The sequence below is a fragment of the Chiloscyllium plagiosum genome, unplaced genomic scaffold (genome assembly GCF_037043375.1).
Source record: "Chiloscyllium plagiosum isolate Xiang-an unplaced genomic scaffold, Cpla_swu_hap1 HiC_scaffold_22, whole genome shotgun sequence".
NCBI classification, from domain to species: Eukaryota; Metazoa; Chordata; class Chondrichthyes; order Orectolobiformes; family Hemiscylliidae; genus Chiloscyllium; species Chiloscyllium plagiosum.
Window position 1 is genome coordinate 48,719,481 of NW_028270160.1, and position 21,823 is coordinate 48,741,303.

A 21,823-nucleotide genomic window follows, 5' to 3' on the forward strand; every position below is an offset into this window, starting at 1 on the left:
AATTGTGTATCGGTCTTATGATTCTGTAATGAGCAAATAGTATAAATGTATAAATGATTTCACTTATTTGTTCTCAAGTATTCCATTCAAGCTCATCACTTGATGATATCAATAAATTACATCTTAAGCCTCTGACAACCCTCTGCATATAATGAAGATTCTGTGTGTGTCTAAGGCAGTAATTATATCTTTTTTTGAACACACTGCTCACATTTAACTTGAGATGTGCTGTGGGCAATCGAAACGTTGAGGATCGGAAGAACAAAGAATGGCGTGGGGGACAAGAGATGATTTTTAAAAAGGGCCCGTTTTTTAAAATTGGGAACACGCTATTTTTGAGCTTTCAGCTCTCTATCTGTTTCCGAGGGTTGAACTTCCACTGAAATACCATCAGGAAACCTTTCATAGACCATCAGGAAACCTTTCATAGACCATCAGGAAACCTTTCATAGAATGAGAGCTTTATAGTGCTGGCCAACTGTAAAGAATTTACACTGTCAGAGAAGATGGGATAAAGTATCAATAAGGCTGCAAGGCCATGCTGCACCAATCCTCACAATCTAAGGAAACAAACCTAATTGGGCTTGCCCTGTGGGTCAGTGGGAAGTCCCAGGTTCCATGTTCGCTGCTGTGACAACAACACTCTCTGCTCAGAGGTTTGTAATTAAGCAGCTGACTTGCTTGGTGTTTGACCATTCACAAATGGAGGGCTAAAATGCCAGTCACACTTTTTGGGACTCTCAATTGTTCTACTGTAAGCTTAGTGCATGTTTCAGACGTTCTGCAGTTATGTTAACAATTTGAAGGAAGATTTGCAGTTTTTTTTCATGAACTAAATTCTCCTTTCCTACGGTTCAGGGTTGATTCTGTAGTTTGTGGTGCAGAGAGTTGCTTCACTGTGCTAACTTGGTTAACTAGTCAAATATTATACTCTACAGAGCTGAAGGCACAACAAGTATCTGCTGTTAATTATTATTTGCCAGAGCGATGCAGTAACCGGGTTGGAATAAAGTGATTAGACTTTAAAAAGAACTTGGGTACGAATGAAACATTAATTTCGACCAATCTGGGCACATTTCCTTGGCAGCTTTTTAATATCTGTCTCAGTACCTGAGGAGCAGTTTCAAAGTGTCAAGAAATTACTGTTTTGATTCTGAATTAATCAGATGTGCAAATCCTTCAGTAAATCCAGTAAAGCTTCCATACTTGATGACATTAAAAATCACACAACAACAGGTTATAGTCCAACAGGTTTATTTGGAAGCACTAGCTTTCGGAGCGCTGTTCCTTCATCAGGTGGTTGTGGAGAATAAGATCGTGAGACACAGAATTTATAGCAAAGGTTTACAGTGTGATGGAACTGAAATTATATATTGAAAAAGACCTGGATTGTTTTAGGATGACCATGTTGATTTCAGTTCTTTCATATATAAATCCTAGAACTTTTTTTAAAGTTACATTCTCAAGTGAACTTTAACAATAAGTGCCATGTGAACTCAGATAATGCATTGAAGGTGTGAGATTAAAGTCTGTCTGTCTGTGCCCCAATGTTCAGACTGATTCTATTTCTAAAAAAGAGATTTAAAGAATCTTACATGGATTCGTGCAGTTTTTTGAGCAAAATAAAATGTAATTCTGCAAGTACAAATTCATCCCACAAACTTATATGTGTGTGTGTGTGTGTGTGCATGTGTGTGTATCTGGGGGGGTGTGAGTGTCTGTGAGAGAGTATGTGTATGTGTGTGAGTAGAGGGTATAAGGCTGTGAGAGGATGTGTGTGTGGGTGTGAATGTGGGAGTGTATATGTATGAATGTATGAGAGCGAATGTATGGGCCTACACTCATGCAGACCCCCTCTCATACACAAGCTCTCTCTCATATGCTCACACATATACACCCACACACACACCCTATCACAGACTTATACCCCATTACACTCTCACACAGACACACACTCTCGACAGGCACTCATACACACCCTCCCCCCCTCTCCCCATGTACACATGTAAGTTTATGGGATGAATTTGTACTTGCAGAATTACATTTTATTTTGTTCAAAAAACTGCACGAATCTATGTAAGATTCTGTAAATTCCTTTTTTAGAAATAGAATCAGTCTGAACATTGGGGCACAGACAGCCTCACACAGGGCACCTCACATTTTCAATGCATTATTTGAGCTGACATAGCACCTATTGTTAAAGTTCGTTTGAGAATGTAACTTTAAAAAAAGGTTCTGGGATTTACATATAAAAGAACTGAAATCAACATGGTTATCCCAAAAGATGAGAGACTTAACAAACAATCCAGGTCTTTTTCAACATATCATTTCAGTTGCAACACACTGTAAACCTTTGCTATAAATTCTGTGTCTCACGATCTTATATTCCACAACCACCTGATGAGGGAACAGTGCTCTGAAAGCTAGTGCTTCCAAATAAACCTGTTGGACTATTTCAATTCATTAAGTTCTGGGATTTACATATTAATGAATTGAAACATGTAACCCATTCTAAAAGATGAAAGACTTAACAGCAATCTAGGTTTGTCCTTCATCAGTTGTACGACACTATGATCTTTTGCTATAAATTCTGCATTCTATGATCCTGCCCCATTAGCTACCTGATGAAGGAGCAGCGCTCCGAAAGCTTGTACTTCGAAATGAGCCTGGACTAAACCTGGTGTTGTGTGATTTTTAACTCTTTAGAAAGTCCATCATCTGCTCCTCCATTGCCAGGAACACTTTAACTCCCCCTCCCACTCCACCAAGGACATGCAGGTCCTTGGCCTCCTCCATCGCCAGACCCTGACCACACGACACCTGGAGGAAGAGCACCTCATCTTCTACCTAGGAACCCTCCAACCACATGGGATGAATGTAGATTTCTCCAGCTTCTTCATTTCCCCTCCCCCCATCTTATCTCAGTCCCAACCCCCGGATTCAGCACCGCCCTCTTGACCTGCAAGCTTCTTCCCGACCTCTCCGCTCCCACCCCATCTCCGGCCTATCACCCTCATCCTCACGTCCTTCCACCTATCGTATTCCTAGCGCCCCTCCCCCAAATCCCCTCCCCCTTACCTTTTATCTCAGCTTGCTTGGCACACCAGCCTCATTCCTGAAGAAGGGCTCATGCACGAAACGTCGATTCTCCTGCTCCTCGGATGCTGCCTGGCCTGCTGTGTTTTTCCAGTACCACATTTTTCAACTCTGGTCTCCAGCATCTGCAGTCCTCACTTTCTCCCAGGTGGGAAGGTAAGGACTTGGGACTCGAAAGATCATGAAGTGTTGAACTAACCGCATCCCACATTTGGGATTTGGGAATAGCTGCCAGGATGGGCATCAATTCTGAGATCTTTTAGTTTCTCTTCTGGCCCAAGCTTTGTTCCTTGAGCTCCCAACCCACTGCATAATTCTTTCCGAAATTAAAAAGCCAAACTTTCTACAAGAATGAAGTTGTATTAACTGGGAAATATAAAACTGCAAGCAATAACCAAAGGTGTAATTTTTCCGAACTCTGCAATTATCAATGAAAATGCAAATGATGTAAACTAATGATGGCCCCAGTGTGGGGAACGGGAAGACATTTTAAACTGCAGGTTGCAGCCTGGAAAGTATCCCTGGCAGACTTTGCAACTTGGAAATCCATGAGGAAAGTTAAAGAAAGACCTTCTGATATTGCAACATATGCCTGTTAGACATTAAAGGATATATATGGGTCATGAGTGAAGACTATTATATCTGGTGCAGACCATTGAAAAACAAGAATGGAATTAGCCCGATGTTCGGTTGCAGTATTCTGAATTTGTTTCCATGTATCCAGTAGCATTAACAGCAGAAATTACTGAAGACCCAGGACCCTCCAGTAAATGCAAAGCTGGACCAAACATCTTTCGCCATTCAAATATTAGATTTTTATGACTTTTTCTAGAAGAGCACATCCGTGATAATGGTTTCGCAATGTTTATGATTTGAAACATGTTATTGAATTCCAATGCATGCTATGATCAGTCGAAGAACCATTTTGGCAACATTTTGAAAGCTAAATTGCTGACAGTCTGCAGGATATCAACAAATCAGATAGCAACACCTACCCGGAGTGTACATCCAATCTTGTCCATTGATCTGGGATTCCTAGGAACTGGCTGGTTGCTTTTGTTCAATAAGGTATGATTTCAGCAAGTGCTTATGAACATTTCTTTTATTCTTTGGTTTCATCATTTACTCTTTCAACTTGCAATAATTCTCTTCCCATTCTATTTTTCAGAGAAAGCAAACCTCAGGACTCTAAACTTTGATAGGCCTTGAACATAGTTGTAAGGTCCATTGATGTGTGAACGGACCCAGGCTGTCCAACGTCGCGTGGAGATTGTGCAACATCTGTGCTACCTGCTAATTATAATGATTGCACTCCAATCTTGAATGCACTGCTGCCTGCCAGCAAGGATCACATGACAGTGCAAGGCTGATACCACTATAGCCAGAGTACACCCCTTTAAAGGCAAGCAGCAGGCAGTAAAATTAATTCATTTCACACAGACACTACGCTGAGGAAAAATCACCATCGTGCCAATGTGAGAAGCTCTGAGGCCCAGAGTGCAGTGACACAAGAAAATTCAAAGACCTCTTGCACATTGTCAGACTCGGTGAAAGCATCTTCAGATACCATTTCCTGATAACTGGTCCTCTCGCACTCCTCTAGTCACCACACCCTGTTCACTCACTTATTGTCTATCCCATTCAAGCCCAACTGAAAGCTAACATTCACAGCATCACCACATCTTCTCTCACTGCTGCAAGCCTCATACCCAACACTCACAGCTTCCACTCTACCAATTATGAAAGACAAAGCACTGAAGCACACTTCCCTCTCTCTTGCAAGACAAGGTGGCCCATAATCAGAGACAGCAGCACCTAACTCGATAGCGGGTGTCAGACATTGTCAGCATTACCCTCACCCCTACTGAAGAAGAGAGTGGGTAGCATCATTGACACTGCAGTGAATGAGGATAATGCTGAAATTATGGAACTTCACAAAATGCTCAAACCTAGCCTTCTCAAATCCCTGTATTATTTCCTCAACCCACAATGTCCTCTGATTTACAAACTGCGGATCATGTAAATGCGTATAACGAGACTGACAGCAGCAGGTAGCAACAGTGATAGAAGGCGCTGAGTGAGCAGAGATGTTCTTTGGGATCTCCAACAGAAGGAGATGATGATGATGGAGGGCAGCTGGAACAATTAAATGGACTGTCACTGGAAAGAAAGAGCATCTTTGATGAGGCGAGGGCTGATCGGAGGGGGAGCAGACAGACAAATGGATTCCTCAGCCCAATATAACATTCCCCCGCCAGCCCAGGTTGTTCCATATACATAGTGTAAATACTTCCTCATTTATCCTTAATTTTCCTTCATGTTTGTAATGACCTCCTGCCTGTGGAATAAAGAATTCCTGCTTCATGATCTTTGGCTAGTCCATGTGTTCATATGTTATGGTCTTTGTGCAAATTCTAATATGCCCCTTTCACTCCACCAAGACTCTTGTACTTTTATCCTTTTAGCTACACACGAGAACCCTCACCTGGTCCACAATTGGTTGGGGAGAGTGTGAAGTACAAGAAGACTGAGAGACTAATGAAGAAGAAACAATGTCACTTGTTGTAGCTACTACTCGAATGCTGACACTGTTTGTCCGTTAGAGGGCAGCAGTGAGGCAGGATCTGTGTGTGGTGAGTCACTGGGTAGGCAAAAGCTGCAGCCAGTCAGAGGATAGTGCTGGTGCTAACTCCTCAGAACAAAGGTGCACTTGGGTTCTGCTGCAGAGAACTCAGACAAAGACATATGTGGAGTAGAAAACAACTGCGGGACACGGATTTTAGGCCAATCACCACTGCTGGTATGATGTGCTCTGAGCGCTGCCTTACCTGTTAGCTTTGTGCAGCATGTGCCATAATAACTAGATTCTTGTTGGGGCAGTCTTGGGAATTTGCTAACAACACTAACTATTTACATTGCTATAATGTCACAGATTTGCACACTGTGCTCTGCACTTATTGACAACACTGTACATTACATACATCTTGACTGTCTAAACACATGCCATGGATGCATGGAGTTATGGAGTCAGACAGCGCAGTCCAAGTCGTCCATGCCAATCAGTTTCCCTAAACTGAACTAGTCCCATTTGCCTGCATTAGGTCCGTGTTCCTCTAAATCTTTCCTAACCTTGTACCTGTCCAAGTGCATTTTAACTGTTGTAATTGTACCCACCTCAACACTTCCTCTCGCAGTTCATTCTGTACACGTACCACCCTCTGAGTGAAAGAAGTTGCCCCTCAGGTCCCTCTTAAGTCTTTCCCCACATACCTTAAACCTATCCCCTCTAGTTTTAGACTCCCCCACCCCGGGAAAAGACCTTGGCTATTCACTTTTTGTATGACCCTCATGATTTTATAAACCTCAAGAAGGTCACCTCTCAGTCTCCTATCTTCAGTGAAAAAAGTTCCAGCCTATCCAACTATCCAGTTTCAATGACAGCCTTGTCAATTTTTTTTCCAGTTTAGTAGCATCCTTCCAACAGTAGGGCAACCAGAATTGCACTCAGTACTCTAAATGTTGTCTTAGAAATGTCTTGTACAGCTGGAACACGATGTCCCAATTTCTGTACTCAGTGCTGTGACTGGTGAAGGAAAGTGCACCAAATGCATTCTTCACCATCCTGTCTTCCTGTGACTCCACTTTCAAGGAACTATGTCCCGACACCCCGAAGGTCTCTGTTCGACAATACTCTCCAGTGTCTACCATTAGCTATGATGGTTTTAGAACATGACCCTAGAGTAACACTGAAATGGTGACCTTTAGGTGGCATAACACTTAGAGTCATGGAGTTATACAGCATGGAAACAGATCCTTCAGTCCAACTCATCCATACCGACCGTAGAGATGTACAGCATGGAAACAGACCCTTCAGTCCAACCCGTCCATGCCGACCAGATATCCCAAACCAATCTAGTCCCTCCTGCCAGCACCCTGCCCATTTCCCTCCAAACCCTTCCTATTCATATACCCATCCAGATGCCTTTGAAATGTTGTAATTGTACCAGCTGCCAACACTTCCTTTGGCAGCTCATTCCATACATGTACCACCCTCTGTGTGAAAAGGTATCCTAAACTGATCTAGTGCTATTTGCCAGCATTTGACCCATGTCCCTGTAAACCCTTCCTATTCATGTACCCATCCAGATACCTTTTAAATGTTGTAATTGTACCCGCCTCAACCACTTCCTCTGACAGCTCATTCCATACACATACCACCCTCTGCATGAAAACATTGCTCCTTAGGTCGTATTTAAATCTTGCCTCTCTCTCCTCAAATCTACGCTGTCTAGTTTTGGACTCTCCTACCCTGGGAAAAAGACATTGGCTATTCACCTTATCCATGCTTCCCACGGTTTTATAAACCTCTATAAAGTCACCCCTCAGCCTTTGACACACCAGGGAAAAAAGCCCCCAGCCTCTCCCTGTAGCTCAAACCCTCCAATCCAGGCAAAAATAAAGTGCTCTGTCATTTATTCCATGAATTACTGTTTTATGTTGAGTTTTGTCAGTTTTTGCATTTGTACAGAGTCAAAAGCAGCATAGGGATACCGCAGTGTATCCCATCTATTATGTTTGTCCCTTTGTTCTCTGTAGCACCTGTTGGAAGTATTATTAGCAATCGTTATTCTACGAGAGTGTCAGTGATTCTTGGAGGAATATTAGCTTCTGCCGGCCTCATTCTCAGCTCATTCGCTACCTGCTTGGAGTATCTCTATCTATCTCTGGGAGTTGTCACTGGTAAGAGCTATAACTGCTGTGTAAATATAATTGACTGGTGCACTAAATCCCCCAGGGACATCCTTAGGTGGTAAAAGGTGAGGAAGTCAGAGAGCCACTGAGAACAGCACTCAGATAAATGGTCTGACAATCTATAAACAGTGGACGAGTCGGGAGATGGGTGGGGCTGGATGTTGTCAGCGTACATGTTATTGCAATCTCTGTAGAGACTTCTTAAGAGGGATGAATTTCCCAGTGACCAATCATAATTACCGAAGGACATGATACCATATTATAAAACTTTTTCTGCAGCAAACAAACTAAAACCAACATAGATGAAATATTAATGCGACAACTAATATATCCAATTAAAGAGAAGCTACTTTCGCATGAGTTCACTAACTGTTGAGATTCTTACACAACCCCTTTGCTGTATACTGCACTTTTGGCAGATATGTAGAATTTCAGTAGCAGCCATAGAATAACCCAACTCTCCAGTGGGCTCAGTGCTCTCTGCTTTACTAGTTAAGTATGGCCTGTGGTTTAATCTGACACATGACGTCCCTTAATATCTTTGGTTTACCAAAATCTGTCAGTCTCAGTTTGTAAGTTAACATCTAATCTAGTGTTAGTTACTAGTTGCAATAGAGTTCTAAACTTGGACCACACTTTGCATTGAAGTGTTATCTAATTTCTCTCCTGAAAGATCTGCTGTTATTTTTTTCCTACTGCACGCCCCCCCCCCCCAGACCTGCTCAAGCAGAGACAACAGTTTCTCCCTGTCTACCCTATCTGTTCTTCTATCTTGAATGATTCAATCAAATAAACCCTTAACTCTTGAAATTCAAAGGAATGCAGTATGTGTTTGCTTAGTCCTTCACAATGTAACCTATGGACTTCAGGTACCATTCTAGTGAATTACACTGCCCTCCCTCCAAGGTCATTAAATGCTTCCAGAGATGTGGTGCTCGAAACAGTCATGGGTCTCCAGGAGAGGTTTATTTGCTGCTTGGTTTAGTTTTCACTTAATTTCTATCTCCTTATATTCTAATCCTCCAAATATAAAGGTCAGCATTCCATTAGCGGCTCTGATTAATTTCTGTAGCTGGTCATAAAATTTTAATGATCTAAGTACTTGGAACAGTCAGGTCTTTGAACTTCCACTATTTTCTCACTCTTCACCACTGTAGAAAAGACTTTACTCTGTTTTAGGACCAAAGTGGATGACCATCCATTGGACCGGAAATCATATTTGAAATGTCATTCCCAATTCGACACAGTCCCTTACTTTTTCCCGATCACCTTGCAATGTTTCCATTTTATATTTTACATTCACAGCAAAGAAGCATGTTGAAAGGAGGCTTTGTGCTACTCAGTGTTTATCACGATGCATGCTGCTGTAGAAGTGCTACACAAATAAAATATCCTAATCATGTGTAAGTGATATCTAGCAATAGGATTAACAGCCTGTGAGCACAGTCTTTGTATTCCTGAGACTCTTCTACCATCTCTCTATCAAAATAGGGAAGGCAACCAAAAAAATCCCACTGAAATCTCTTACCGTACCCTCCTTTTGAGAATATGTGATAAACCTAATTTCAATAGAAAGCCAAAAGTGAGAACAATTGGATGGAAATGTTCATTGCAAAGTAATTCCATATGTAATTGTGCTCAGGTGGTGGACATTAACTGGGAAGTCACTTGTGCTCCTCAAAAGGGCTTTTGTGGCGCTGTGGTAGTGTCCCATCTCTCAGCCAGGAGACCCAGATTCAATACATTCTGGTTCAAGTCTCACCTGCTTCAGCATAGGTTGACACAGAAAATATATTTTAAGAAGAGACTCATGCTCCTCTATGTAGGAGCAAACTGGAACAGCGGGTCTTGGGATGGGAACTGCAGCCTTTCAGTGTCTATCTCGGAATAACGCGTCTAAAGTAATCAAAGCTTGGACTGCATCTTTACCTTACATCGCATAGCTTTTACATTAAAAGCATGTCATAATTTTTTTAAAAATCTGTTTGTATTGCAGGTTGTGGCTATGCTTTAGCTTATTCTCCTGCCATATCAATAGTCGGCAAGTACTTCTGCAAGAAGAAAGCTGTGGCGTATGGATTGGCCATGTCAGGAAGTGGGATTGGGACTTTTGTTTTAGCTCCAGTAGTTCAGCTGCTGATTGAACAGTACTCTTGGCGTGGGGCATTACTCATCCTTGGAGGCCTTGTGGCGAATATTTGTGTTTGTGGTGCTCTGTTGAGACCCCTCACCCTTGTCGAGGAGCTGTGCAGTTCCACCATTAGTGACATTGCCAGTGAGAAAATCTCTGTGGAATGCAGCCTTAAGGCACAATGTGATGACCCTCAACTGCCCAGCCCTTCGGCAGATTCGAACTTCATTAGCAAAGAGAGGGCCGAAAGGCAGCTGTGCAGCTGTTGTCCGTCATATAAAGAATATGCCTTCCTGCTGACTCCGGACTTCCTTGTGTTTGCCGCATCGCTGCTGTTCCTCGCCTATGGCTGCAGCACTCCGTTTGTTCATCTTGTACCATATGCAGTAAGCACTGGGGTAAGCCAACAGCAAGCAGCCTTCCTAATGTCGATACTAGGCATCATAAACATTATTGGCACCATTTCATTTGGCTGGATAACGGACAGAAGGTAAGGGTACAAGTGAAAATATTTAATTGTATTCGGCGCTAGAATGAGATCATTCAGAGGTGTGAAGTGCTAAGGATTCTAACTCCAGCACCCAATAACACTGGGGCAGGATTATTACTGACTTTGTGTGATGTACCTCACTGGACTAGAATGGAAAAGTCTTCAGCTAGCTCCTCACCATTGAAACTTCAAACTTTCCATTGAAATTGATTATGAACATGTGCTACAGCAGCCCCTGTGGTTGAATGGATTATAATGCTATATACACAAAGGCCAAAATCAGTCAACAGATGTATTTTGTATGTGTACCATCCACAAAAATGTCTGTCTCCCTAGGAAGATTAATGTGAAATTGTTTTCGATGTGTATCCTGAACCTATTAACCCGAAATTGCAAATGTAGTAAAAGCAATTTTAATAGGGCACTTTAAATGCTTTAATAATTCAGCGTATCTCATTGCTACACAGTTCAATTTTGGCTCTTTTTAGAATAATTCTCTCAACCGTATTTCCGACTTGGCCTTTTTTTTGATAGCATGTTTTACAAATAACTAGTATGCTTTCTTCTTTGCAGTTTGCACTGTCTGTTAGCAGGATGTAAACTTTATACAGACTGGATATTAATAGACTCAAAATATATGCCTCAAGGGACTTCTTTTATAGCTAGTCAAAAAGAGATGTATAGAGATTGATGTCAATATATTATGAGATATCGGTGACATCAACAGCATCAGGCTAAGAAATTACGTGTGCAGCACATTAAGAATCAATGCATTTTATGAAGGAGGTTTTCTTGCTCACTTGGGAATATTACATTATTTAGTCAGATGGCAACAATAAAAATCTTTAATCCCTCAGTGCGGGTATGAGTTAACCCTATAAGACCGTAAGATGTAGGAGCAGAAGTAAGCCATTTGGCCCAATGAATCTGCTGTACTATTTGGTAAGATGGTGATTGATCTGATAATCTTCAACTCCACTTTCCTGCCTGTCACCAGAACCCTTGGCTCCCTTACTGTTTCAGAATTTATCTCGCTCTTGAATACTCTTGATGTCCCAGCCTCAACCACTCTCTGGGTAAAGAATTCCATGGAATCACTACCCTGAGAGAGGAAACTTAGCTATTTGACCCCTTACTGTGAGCCTATGTCCTCTGGTCGTAAACTCTTTCTGGCTGAGTGTCAGTTTTATTGAGTATCACAGAAGGTTGCTCGCTGTGAATGAGTTTTCTTACCAAACGTATCTCATTACTTACCTACTCTGCCCCCTCACCTGATTCTAGCCCCGCTGTGTCACACGTGTTACATCTCAAACAGCTTCGCACTTACCAGGAGATCCTGGAATTAACTGGCATCTCCGAGGAGAGTGTGTCTTTAAAAGGCCTTTGTGCATTTAGACAAATGCTCTGTGTAGACTGGAGCTACCCGGTGTGGTTACTGACCTATGCCCTGCTTTGTGGGCAAGGACCAGGAGGTCCTGGTGGACATGATGGTGCAGATGTGAGATGTCCCCTTCACCCAGTGAACGAGGTTGTGACCCTGGTGTGGTGAAGGGTGGGGTTAGTGCTGCCTCCTCCATCCAGAGGAATGCCCCTCACTGTACAGGAAGCAGGTCAATGGCCTCCTCATCTTCCCCACTCGCTCTCATCAACCCCAAAGCCCAGACAGCCCTGGGCGCTACCTACTTACTTGGCTGAAGGTTCTTTAAAGGCTGGCACATGTTGGATGCCAATGTCAATGGGTGTGGGGAATATGTGGCCAGTGCCCATGGAGTTTGCCCAGAGATGCCATTGATCCTTTGGATGCGCTTGGCACCCTCACTGGCTCTCATGTCTGAAAGCTGGGTATTGATGAGCTACGTTGGGCTGGCAACACGGTGTTTAACAAGCAGTAATCCCCCTTAATTGGCAACTTGACACTGCCTAGTCAGAAACTTGCCTCACTGCTTGGCAAAAAGCATAGTAGATGCAGCGAGATGCTCCTGACATTGAGATAATCCTCACCAGAGTTCTCACCTGACTGCCACAAACCAGACCATATTCCAGATCAGACTCCTTTAAGATTATGCCCAATACTTCTGCCTGCACAGTTGCTGTTTGAACTGTTGAATATATCCCAACACTTGTTGTTTTCACTTTAAAGTAACAATGTCACTACTTGAATGATATTGTGTTCCATTTGATGGGAAACCTTTGCTGCTGTTTAGTGATTTGTATCTGTCGGTTTCATTGAACAGGTACACTCACAAACCTGATGGCTGTGCCAGGAGATTTGATTTTACCAGCTCCTGGGTGGGTGGATGTGGTGGTGGGTGGGGAGGGGTGGGGGTGTTATGGGGGGAGGTTGGATGGTGGTGGCCTTCATGTTGCAGGTGGTTCATGCCAGTCCAGGTTGGATGGGGTTAAGAGTTACATGGAGTATAGAAACAGATTGGTGATGAAATGGCGAAGTCTGGCATCATGCAGCACCAAGCAAGAAAAAGTTAGTTTTCATGCAATTCAAATTATAAAATATGTACATAGCACACTCTAATAATACCCAGTATTCATTCAACTCTTGTTTTTAAAAATGTCACTTTTGAAAGAGAGTGAATCTAGAGACAGATACAAAATTTGAATGGTGTTAATCACCCCTAAATAAGAAAGAACAGCCATTGATAAAGTTGCAACTGTCTATACTGAGTGCGATGAAAAATAGGTCATTCAAACTTTACTTGTTTGCTGCTTTACTTAAAGTGAATTTCCACATTTTTATTCTGGCAGCTCTTTCTCTCTCTTTAAATCTGCAGGTTCTTGAAGAAGTATCGGAAATACTGTTACATTTTGACAGTCGGCTTGGATGGTCTCTGCTCTCTGTTCATTCCCATTCTGAGATCCTTTCCACTCCTTGTTCCCTATGCAGTTTTTTATGGATACTTTGACGGGGCTTACGTTGCTCTTATCCCAGTGGTAACATCCGATATAGCAGGGAATAGGTTCCTGTCCTCTGCTCTGGGAATAGTTTACTTTATCCACGGGATTCCCTATCTAATTGGGCCCCCAATAGCAGGTCAGTAATATTTTAAATAATATATTTTTATCTCTTTTGCATTCTTATCCACTAAACTACAGTAATATCTTTTAAGCAATGGTAGGATGTGGAAGCATGCTCTGTTTGGATTAGATTGGTGCTGGATGATTCCTGATGAAGGGCTTTTGCCCGAAGTATCGATTTTCCTGCTCTTTGGATGCTGCCTGACCTGCTGTACTTTTCCAGCACCACTCTAATCCGGACTCGGGTTTCCAGCATCTGCAGTCCACGTTTTTTATCAAGCATGTTCTGTGTCTACATTGGCTGGAACAGAGGTCAAACCCTGTGTTGCTGTTGTTAATGAATCCCACACATAAGCTATTTGACCAACTGAGCAAACTGCACCACAGCCCCTCTGCTCAATCACCCTACATAATCAACTAAGAGCTTTTCATAAGTGTGGTTTTAATATTTCAATGTCTTCTTAAAACTAATTTACATGTTTTGGCTAATGCCAGCCAACTGAACTCTTGCCATTAGTAACAGTTGAATATTAAAAGCACCACCACCGCCCCCCCCCCCTACCCCCCCCCCCCCCCCCCCCCCCCCCCCCACCCACCACCACCACCACCACCATCACAAGCTCTCATTTTGAAATGCAACCTCCTGGTTTAATCAGAATAATTATAACACAAAAGGAGACCATCTTGCCTGCAGCAGCTGTTCAAATGAGTATTGTTTTATAGATGCACCATAGAAAGCATTCTATTTGGATGCATCACAGTGTGGTATGGCAACTGCTCTGCCCCTGAGCAGAAGAAACTCTGAGAGTTTCAGTGTTGTGAGCACAGCCCAGTCTAATATGTGAACTGGCTTTCCATCCATTGACTCCAACTATACTTCCCACTGCCTCGGAAAAGCGACCCACATAAACAAAGACCCTCGTTATATTCTCTTCCACAGTCTTCCATCAGGCAGAAGATATAAAAGTTTGAATAGATGTACAAACAGATTCAAGACTGGTTTCTTCCCCGCTGTTATCAGAGTTTTGAATGGACTTCTTTCATGTTAATGTTAATCTCTCTCTCTCTCTGCACCTTCTTGGCAGCTGTAATGTTGTATCCTGCACTCTGTTCTGTTACCCTGAAGCATTTGTATAGCGTGATCTTCCTGTGAGACAACACTTTTCACTGTACCTCATTACATGTGACAGTATTAAATCAAATCAACTCATTAGCTGGTGCCAGTTTTTCCCTAATCCTTTGTATGTTATTTCGATTCAAATAATCGTCAAATGCCCTTTGAATACTAAAGACAAGGCTTTGTGTTAAACATTTGCTGCCTTCAGGTTGTTTTAGAACTGCTGCTGAGCTATTCAGCTCCTCACATGTGGACAGTGTGTGACATAAAAATAGGAGAGCAAATCTCTGAGCTACAAAATGCCACAGTTTGAGATGTCACCTTGATAATGGGTGGAGCATTCCCCTTTCTTAGAGGTAGCAGGACAGATGGAGGGAAGGACAAATAATGCCTTCCCAACATCTCAACAGTTCAGTTTTGGGTGGGACGATCTATGGACAACTTTCTTGACCAGTTACTAATTAAAGTCCTTATGACCAATTAACGACCACCAAAAGGTCTGGATCTCGCGTTCTTAGTTACCTGCCTTCCCAGCAGACAAAAGAATTGACTGCTTATCTGACGTGGGAAACCGGGTTTAGTGGGGGTGGCCTCCAGTTGCCCCAATCTGAGAGCAATTGTGGTCAGAGATGGTGCATATTATGGGGTGGCAGCTAAAAGCCATCCCCTTGCCCTTGGCTTCAATGCCTCTGCCTCTAACTTCCACATTGCAATCCCCTTCAAAGAAAACTGGACTCTCACCTGCTTTTCATGGCTGTGTAGCCCAGACCTCCCCTTGACTCTCTCCAAATCCCAGTGGCTTTGAGTGTCTGAGTCAAGAGAGTGGTGCTGGAAAAGCACAGCTCAGGCAGCATCTGAGGAGCAGGAGAATCAATGTTTTCGGCAAAAGGCCTTCATTAGGAATGATGTCCTCACTTTCTACTGGCTTCAGGTGTCCGACTGGTTGCTGGCAGTTTCAGGCAGGATGAGACTTCACTGATAAGGCAGCTGACAGACTGCAAAGCTCACTGGTCAGAACTGAAGTGCTTGACCTAGTGGGGTTTTTTTTGCTGGTGGGATCAGGGGCTTTACATGCCTTTTACAATTCCCATGCCAACATATGGTGCAAAAAGAAATTAACTCACAACCAATGTCACTATTAGTTCATTTATTATTCTTTGCCCAAACATCTGTTGTGTTCCAGTCGTTCCCTGTGCTTCTAACATGCATAGAATGTAGAGCATAGAAAAGTACAGCACAGAACAGGCCCTGTGGCCCACGATGTTGTGCTGAGGTTTAATCCTAATGTAAAATATAGTAACTTAACCTATGCACCCGTCAACTCACTGCTATCCATGTGCATGTCCAGCAGTCGCTTAAATGTCCCCAATGACTCTGCTTCCACCACCACAGCTGGCAACGCATTCCATGCACTCACAACTCTCTGCGTAAAGAACCTACCTCTGACGTCTCCTTTATACCTTCCTCCTAATATCTTCAAACTATGACTCCTCGTACCAGTCAATCCTGCCCTGGGGAAAAGTCTCTGGCTATTGACTCTATCTATTCCACTCATTATCTTGTATACCTCGATCAGGTCTCCTCTCTTCCTCCTTCTCTCCAGAGAGAAAAGTCAGAGCTTATTCAACCTTTCTTCATAAGGCAAGCCCTACAGTCCAGGCAGCATCCTGGTAAACCTTCTTTGCACCCTCTCCAAAGTCTCTATATCTTTCCTATAGTAGGGTGACCAGAACTGGACACAATAATCCAAGTGTGGTCTCACCAGGGCTTTGTAGAGCTGCAGCAAAACCTTGCGGCTCTTAAACTCGATCCCCCTGTTAATGAAAGCCAATACAGCATGTGCTTACTTAACAACCTATCCACTTGGGTGGGAAATTTTATGTACTTGCACACCCAGATTCCTCTGTTCCTCTACACTGCCAAGAATCCTGTCTTTAATCCTATATTCAGCATTTGAGTTCGACCTTCCAAAATGCATCACTTCGCATTTATCCAGGTTGAACTCCATCTGCCATTTCTCAACCCAGCTCTGCATCCTGTCTATGTTGCGCTGCAGCCTGCAGGAGCCCTCTATACTATCCACGACACCTCCAACCTTTGTGTCATCCGCAAATTTACTAACCCACCCCTCAACCTCCTCATCCAAGTCATTATAAAAACTACAAAGAGCAGAGACCCAAGAACAGAGCCCTGCGGGACCCCACTCAAAACTGACCTCCAGGCAGAATACTTTCCATCTATAACCACTCTCTGCCTTCTGTCAGCCAGCCAATTCTGAATCCAGATAGCCAAATCTCCCTGTATCCAATACTTCCTGACATTATGAATGAGTCCATACAGTCCATAGCCCAGGAGAACCCAAATAATACCTTTACCAAATGAACCCAGAGTGAACCTATCCATTCATCAATTCCAAAAAAACGTACCGAAACCAGTCTTGTCAACAGCGATGCTTATTCTGAAAGCATTAAGAGAGATTGATTGAACCTTCAGTAGTATTTCACCATAGCTGAATGGGAATCTAACAGTGGAGTCACTTAGCTTTGTACATGTCAGAGAAATGTGCCATGCTTAGAAGATGTGACAGTACTTACGGTCGTGGAGATGGTGCTATATTAAAAAGAAATGTTGTAATAGCGTGGCACGATGGCTTAGTGGTAAGCACTGCTGCCTCACAGCACCACGAGCCCAGGTTCAATTCCATCCTCAGGCAACTGTCTATGTGGAGTTTGCACATTCTCACTGTCGGTCTCCTGTAGGTGGTCTGGTTTCCTCTCTGTCCAAAGGTGTACAGATTGGGTGGATTGGCTGTGCTAAATTGTCCCATAGTGTTCGGATTAGGTAGATTAGCCATGGGGAATGTGGGGTGACAGGGACACGGTGGGTATGGGTGGTATACTGTGAAGAGACTCGATGGGCTTAATGATGTTTATCTGTGCCATAGTGATTCTCTGAATAGGGAAGTTGCATCTGAGCATTGATTTTATTCAAAATTTGCTTTTCCTTTCACAGGTTGGTTGGTGGATACTACAGGAAGTTATACAGCAGCCTTCCTCGTCAGTGGGCTGTCCATGATAATCAGTTCTATGCTGGTGGTTACTGCCAATCAAATAACCAAACACAGGAATTCAGTTAACCTTCACACCTCGGTCATAGAGCCAGATCCTAGCACTACAACTTTTCAGACTACATCAAGTGATCCAATATGAAAAACTGGATTCATTAGACATTAAGAAAATGCAGGCAAAAAAAATTGCTGGCATATTTTTAAAAGGCTCTCAAATTATCAAAATATACGGGCAATCATTATACTTGAGAAGCTAATGATAAATACTTCTTTCAATGCCAAAGTATTTTCATATATATCCATATATATAATAGTTTTTTTAAAAAATGTTTTCTGTCTCTTTCATTTGGCAAGTTCCTCTTGGCTTGCTAACTGCAGAGTCGCTGGTTTGTACCAATACTTTTCTTCAATACAAAGGGCTTATGTGTGGACATATGACTCCTAATAATGTATCAGTGATTGTATATGTGGCCAGTGTCAGTCATAAATCTCATACCTCATAATGACACAAGCTCAATTGAAATTTTTAAGATTGTGATCCATAGATTTTCTTTAATTATGTCTATCAAAAGATATGGAATAAAGACAGGGACATTAATTTAAGCGCCGATCAGCCAGGATTTGGTTGATTGTTAGTAGAAAAAGCCTCTGAAGTTGAACTTCTTCCATTTAATTTAAGGATGATATACTGTATATAGACTCCTGAAGAGAGGTAGGAATCATGCAAGCATACAGTTTTCTCGTTTTTCTAATCTGTTCATCCATTAATTAAGCCAACAACCCTACATGCTTTTTGAGCAGTCTCTGTCCTGCTACCTTTCTGAAGATTTTCATATCCTTTTGAGTTGTTATATCTCATTCATACTGCCTTTTCTCACGCTCTATCAAAATGTATCGTGTGCTGTCCATTTCATCACCCTATCCTTAACCTTCTGGAGTTTGTTATCATCCCCTTAATTCTTTATCATAATTCCACATTTTGTATGATCTACAAATTTTGAAATGCTGGCCGTGATATCTAGTCCATATCATTGACGTATATCAAAGAGAAATAGTCTTAACACTGATCACAGTGAAACACTGTGATTCACTATCCTTGAGTGTGAAGACCAGCTATCCATCACCACATTGGTGAGACCTACCATCGACTGAGTGACTGCTTTGTGGACTGCAGTGTTAACAAGAATGACTCCATCCTTTCAGCTGCTTGCTATTTCAATGCTCCACCTTGCTCTCGTTCTAATATTTCTCTCCTAGACTGGAGTGGTCAAGGCAAGGTGGAGGAAGAGGATCTCATTTTCCACTTCTGAACTCAACATCGAGTTCAGCAATTTCAGACCATGAACTCTGCCCCCACTCCCTTTTGGATTACCCCATTACCCTCATCAACACTCTCTGCTACCTCATCAAATCAAGTTAGTGAAACAAAATTCATCTTTAACTAATCCAGACCAAGTTCATTTAGTAGCCCATTTCCAAATGCCAAGTAATTTGCCTTGAATTCTTGTGTAAGGTTTTGTTATGAACCAGACCAAACTCCCTCAAAATATATGCAGAAGATAGCTTAGACCTTTTCTTATTTTAAAGGCAAGTGCAAAATGTTGCATTCCAAATGCTATTTGATTGGTCAAACCAACAGTATTGAAATAAAACACACTTTATCATACACTATAGTTAAAACACACCAAAAGAAAGAATAAATTGCAACAATTTAACTCTGTTGGAAAGCTTAAACAGAATAATAGATTATTTAACTACTAAGCAGCAACTGTTCCAATATAGTTGTATCCCATGGATACACCCTTGGCAAAGGCAAATTCAGTAAATAGATTGTCATGCATGCAATTCTAGCAGCAGGAAGAGAACTCCATCTTTTAGCTGTAACATAGAGAGGAATAAGAGCTTCCACATCCAACTTCAAAACCCTAGCAACTGTTACCGAAGGCTAAAACTAAAAACAAACCGGTTCTGTGGAGCTTGACACCACCCATTCAGGATGCTTCTATTGTTCCAACTTTAAAAAGAATCCCAAGACCTCACAAGCTGTTTACTTATTGGCTTTGATAAGACTGCTCACCACCTCTGTTTCAACTTCCTTCATTTAAAAAAAAGCACAAACTACACCTCTTAAAGCCATAGTATTGTTGCAGGATAGAAGATTGGCTGGTAGAAAGCAGCACATGAATAATTGGATCTTTTTCTGATCCACAGGATATGACAAATGAAGTCCCGCAGGATTCTCTGTTGGGTCCTCAACCTTTTAGTTTACATCAATGACTAAGATGGGGGAAGTGAAGTATGCTGGCTACCTTTTTAAATGTTAGGTCCATAAAGATAGGGAGGAAGGCAAGGAAGCTGCAGACAGATAGAGATAGATTGAGTCAATGGGTAAAAATCTGGCATATGGAGTATAATATTGGGTAATACATTCTTTGGCAGGACGAATATAAAGGCAGAATATTATTTAACCAGAGAGATACTGCAGAATTCTGAGGTGCAGAGAGATCTACATGTTCTACTGCCTGAGTGATTAAAGGTTAGTTTACAAATGCAGTAAATAATTAAGGCTAATGGAATGCTATCCTTTATTATGAGCAGAATTTAACTTGAATAAAGTATGTTATGCTTAAGGTATGTAGGGTGTTATGTAGGGTGTTGTTGAGACTACATTTGGAGTACTAAATACAGTTTGGGCCTCTTTGATTTATGTCTGATTGCTATAATGCAGCTTACCTTTAAGAGACATGCTTGTGATATTGTAACTGTACCATAGCATGTGACCTAAAGTATAAAGATCTCGATCTCCATCTTAACTATGGTCAATTGAAGCATGACGTGCTGATGTGAGTGGGCTGCAGTTTGTCACTGAAAAACTGATTATTAGCTCAGACATAGAAGTGCCTGCAACTGTAATGTTTATGTATATTTCAAGAGCTGTAATAAACATCTATTGAATCTTCCAGACTGTTACCCATGTTTAGTTCTTGTGTTATGGCAGCTAACGTAAGTATTGCCTCATTAAGAACAAATCCTCTGCTGAAGGCAAAAGCCCATGACATGGTGACAGATCATTCCTTATTTAAGAATGGATGAAAATCTTCTTTGAAGGCGGTTCCTGGAATTGATTCCTGGAATGAGTGGGTTGTGTTAAGAGGAAAGGATGTCTTAAGACTGGTCTTGTTTCAACTGGTGTCTTGAAGAACGTGAGGTGAGTTGATTGAAGAATATACGATCCTAGAATGTTTTAATGAGGTGGTCATGGAAAGATTATGAGAGCTAGGTGACACATGATTAAAAATTAGGGTTACTCTCTTAGGATAAAATTGAACAGAATTTTGATCCTGCAAAGAGTCACGTGACTTTGGAACTCCCAGCTTCAAATGACTGTGAAAGTAGATAAATTTCTGTTGGACAAGGAAATCAAAGGTTATTGGGAGTAAGTGAAGATATAAAATTGAAACACAAACAGATTGGTCATGATCTTAATGAATGGGTGATCTGCCTCCAATGTCCCGTGGCCTAATTAGTCAGTTTGTTTATATGTAAGTTGCCAAATGCACTGGGAGCAGCGGGGAACTGCAATTCTGTCAGTAGCTTTTAGCTTTTCTACTGTATTGATCTGTCCTTCTTGGGTTTGCAACTTGTTGCTTTGAGCAGGTATGATGAATACCTCAAGGGACATTGCAAAGGTGAAATGTAATGGAGCAGAGCACAAGCGGATTGCGTACAATCCCATTTTGGTGTGCTTCTCTGGGTGGGATGCTGGAGGCTAGATTGGAAGGAGATGCTATTCCATAATGACAGGAGGAAGAACCAGTTAAAAACTAGAATGTGTGGCTGGAAGCAGCAGAGGTGGTGAGCAGGTATATTGTGGTGCCACGCTTTTAGATTTGTGATTGAAAATGATTTATCGATATAATTAGAGCAAGAAAATCGATTATAAAAAGGCATTCAGTTGTAACTTAATGTGTGTATTAACCTAGCCCCCTCTCAGTGTCTTCTCAAATCCACTTTAGCACATTATTCCTCATATCCATTAGGGGTTGATGGTGATATTGTCACTAGACTAATAATAGAGCCTACCAAGACAGATAATGAAATGTGATTTTGATCAGGAAACCTGGATTTCAAAGGTCGTCT

At 42.0% G+C, this 21,823-nt stretch overlaps 1 protein-coding gene across 4 annotated transcripts in view; it reads left to right on the forward strand.

Moving 5' to 3' along the window:
* Nucleotides 1–20,643, forward strand: part of LOC122561068 (monocarboxylate transporter 12-like) — a 53,885-nt gene extending 33,242 nt beyond the window's left edge. For all 4 annotated transcript variants that reach the window (XM_087999033.1, XM_043712435.2, XM_043712434.2 and 1 more), the window contains exons 4-7: nt 7,693–7,836; nt 9,845–10,469; nt 13,256–13,515; nt 17,629–20,643. In XM_087999033.1, the coding sequence (XP_087855159.1) occupies nt 7,693–7,836; nt 9,845–10,469; nt 13,256–13,515; nt 17,629–17,825 (1,226 nt within the window). In that variant the 3' untranslated portion in view covers nt 17,826–20,643. The remainder of the gene's footprint in view (nt 1–7,692; nt 7,837–9,844; nt 10,470–13,255; nt 13,516–17,628) is intronic.
* Nucleotides 20,644–21,823: the final 1,180 nt, after the last annotated feature.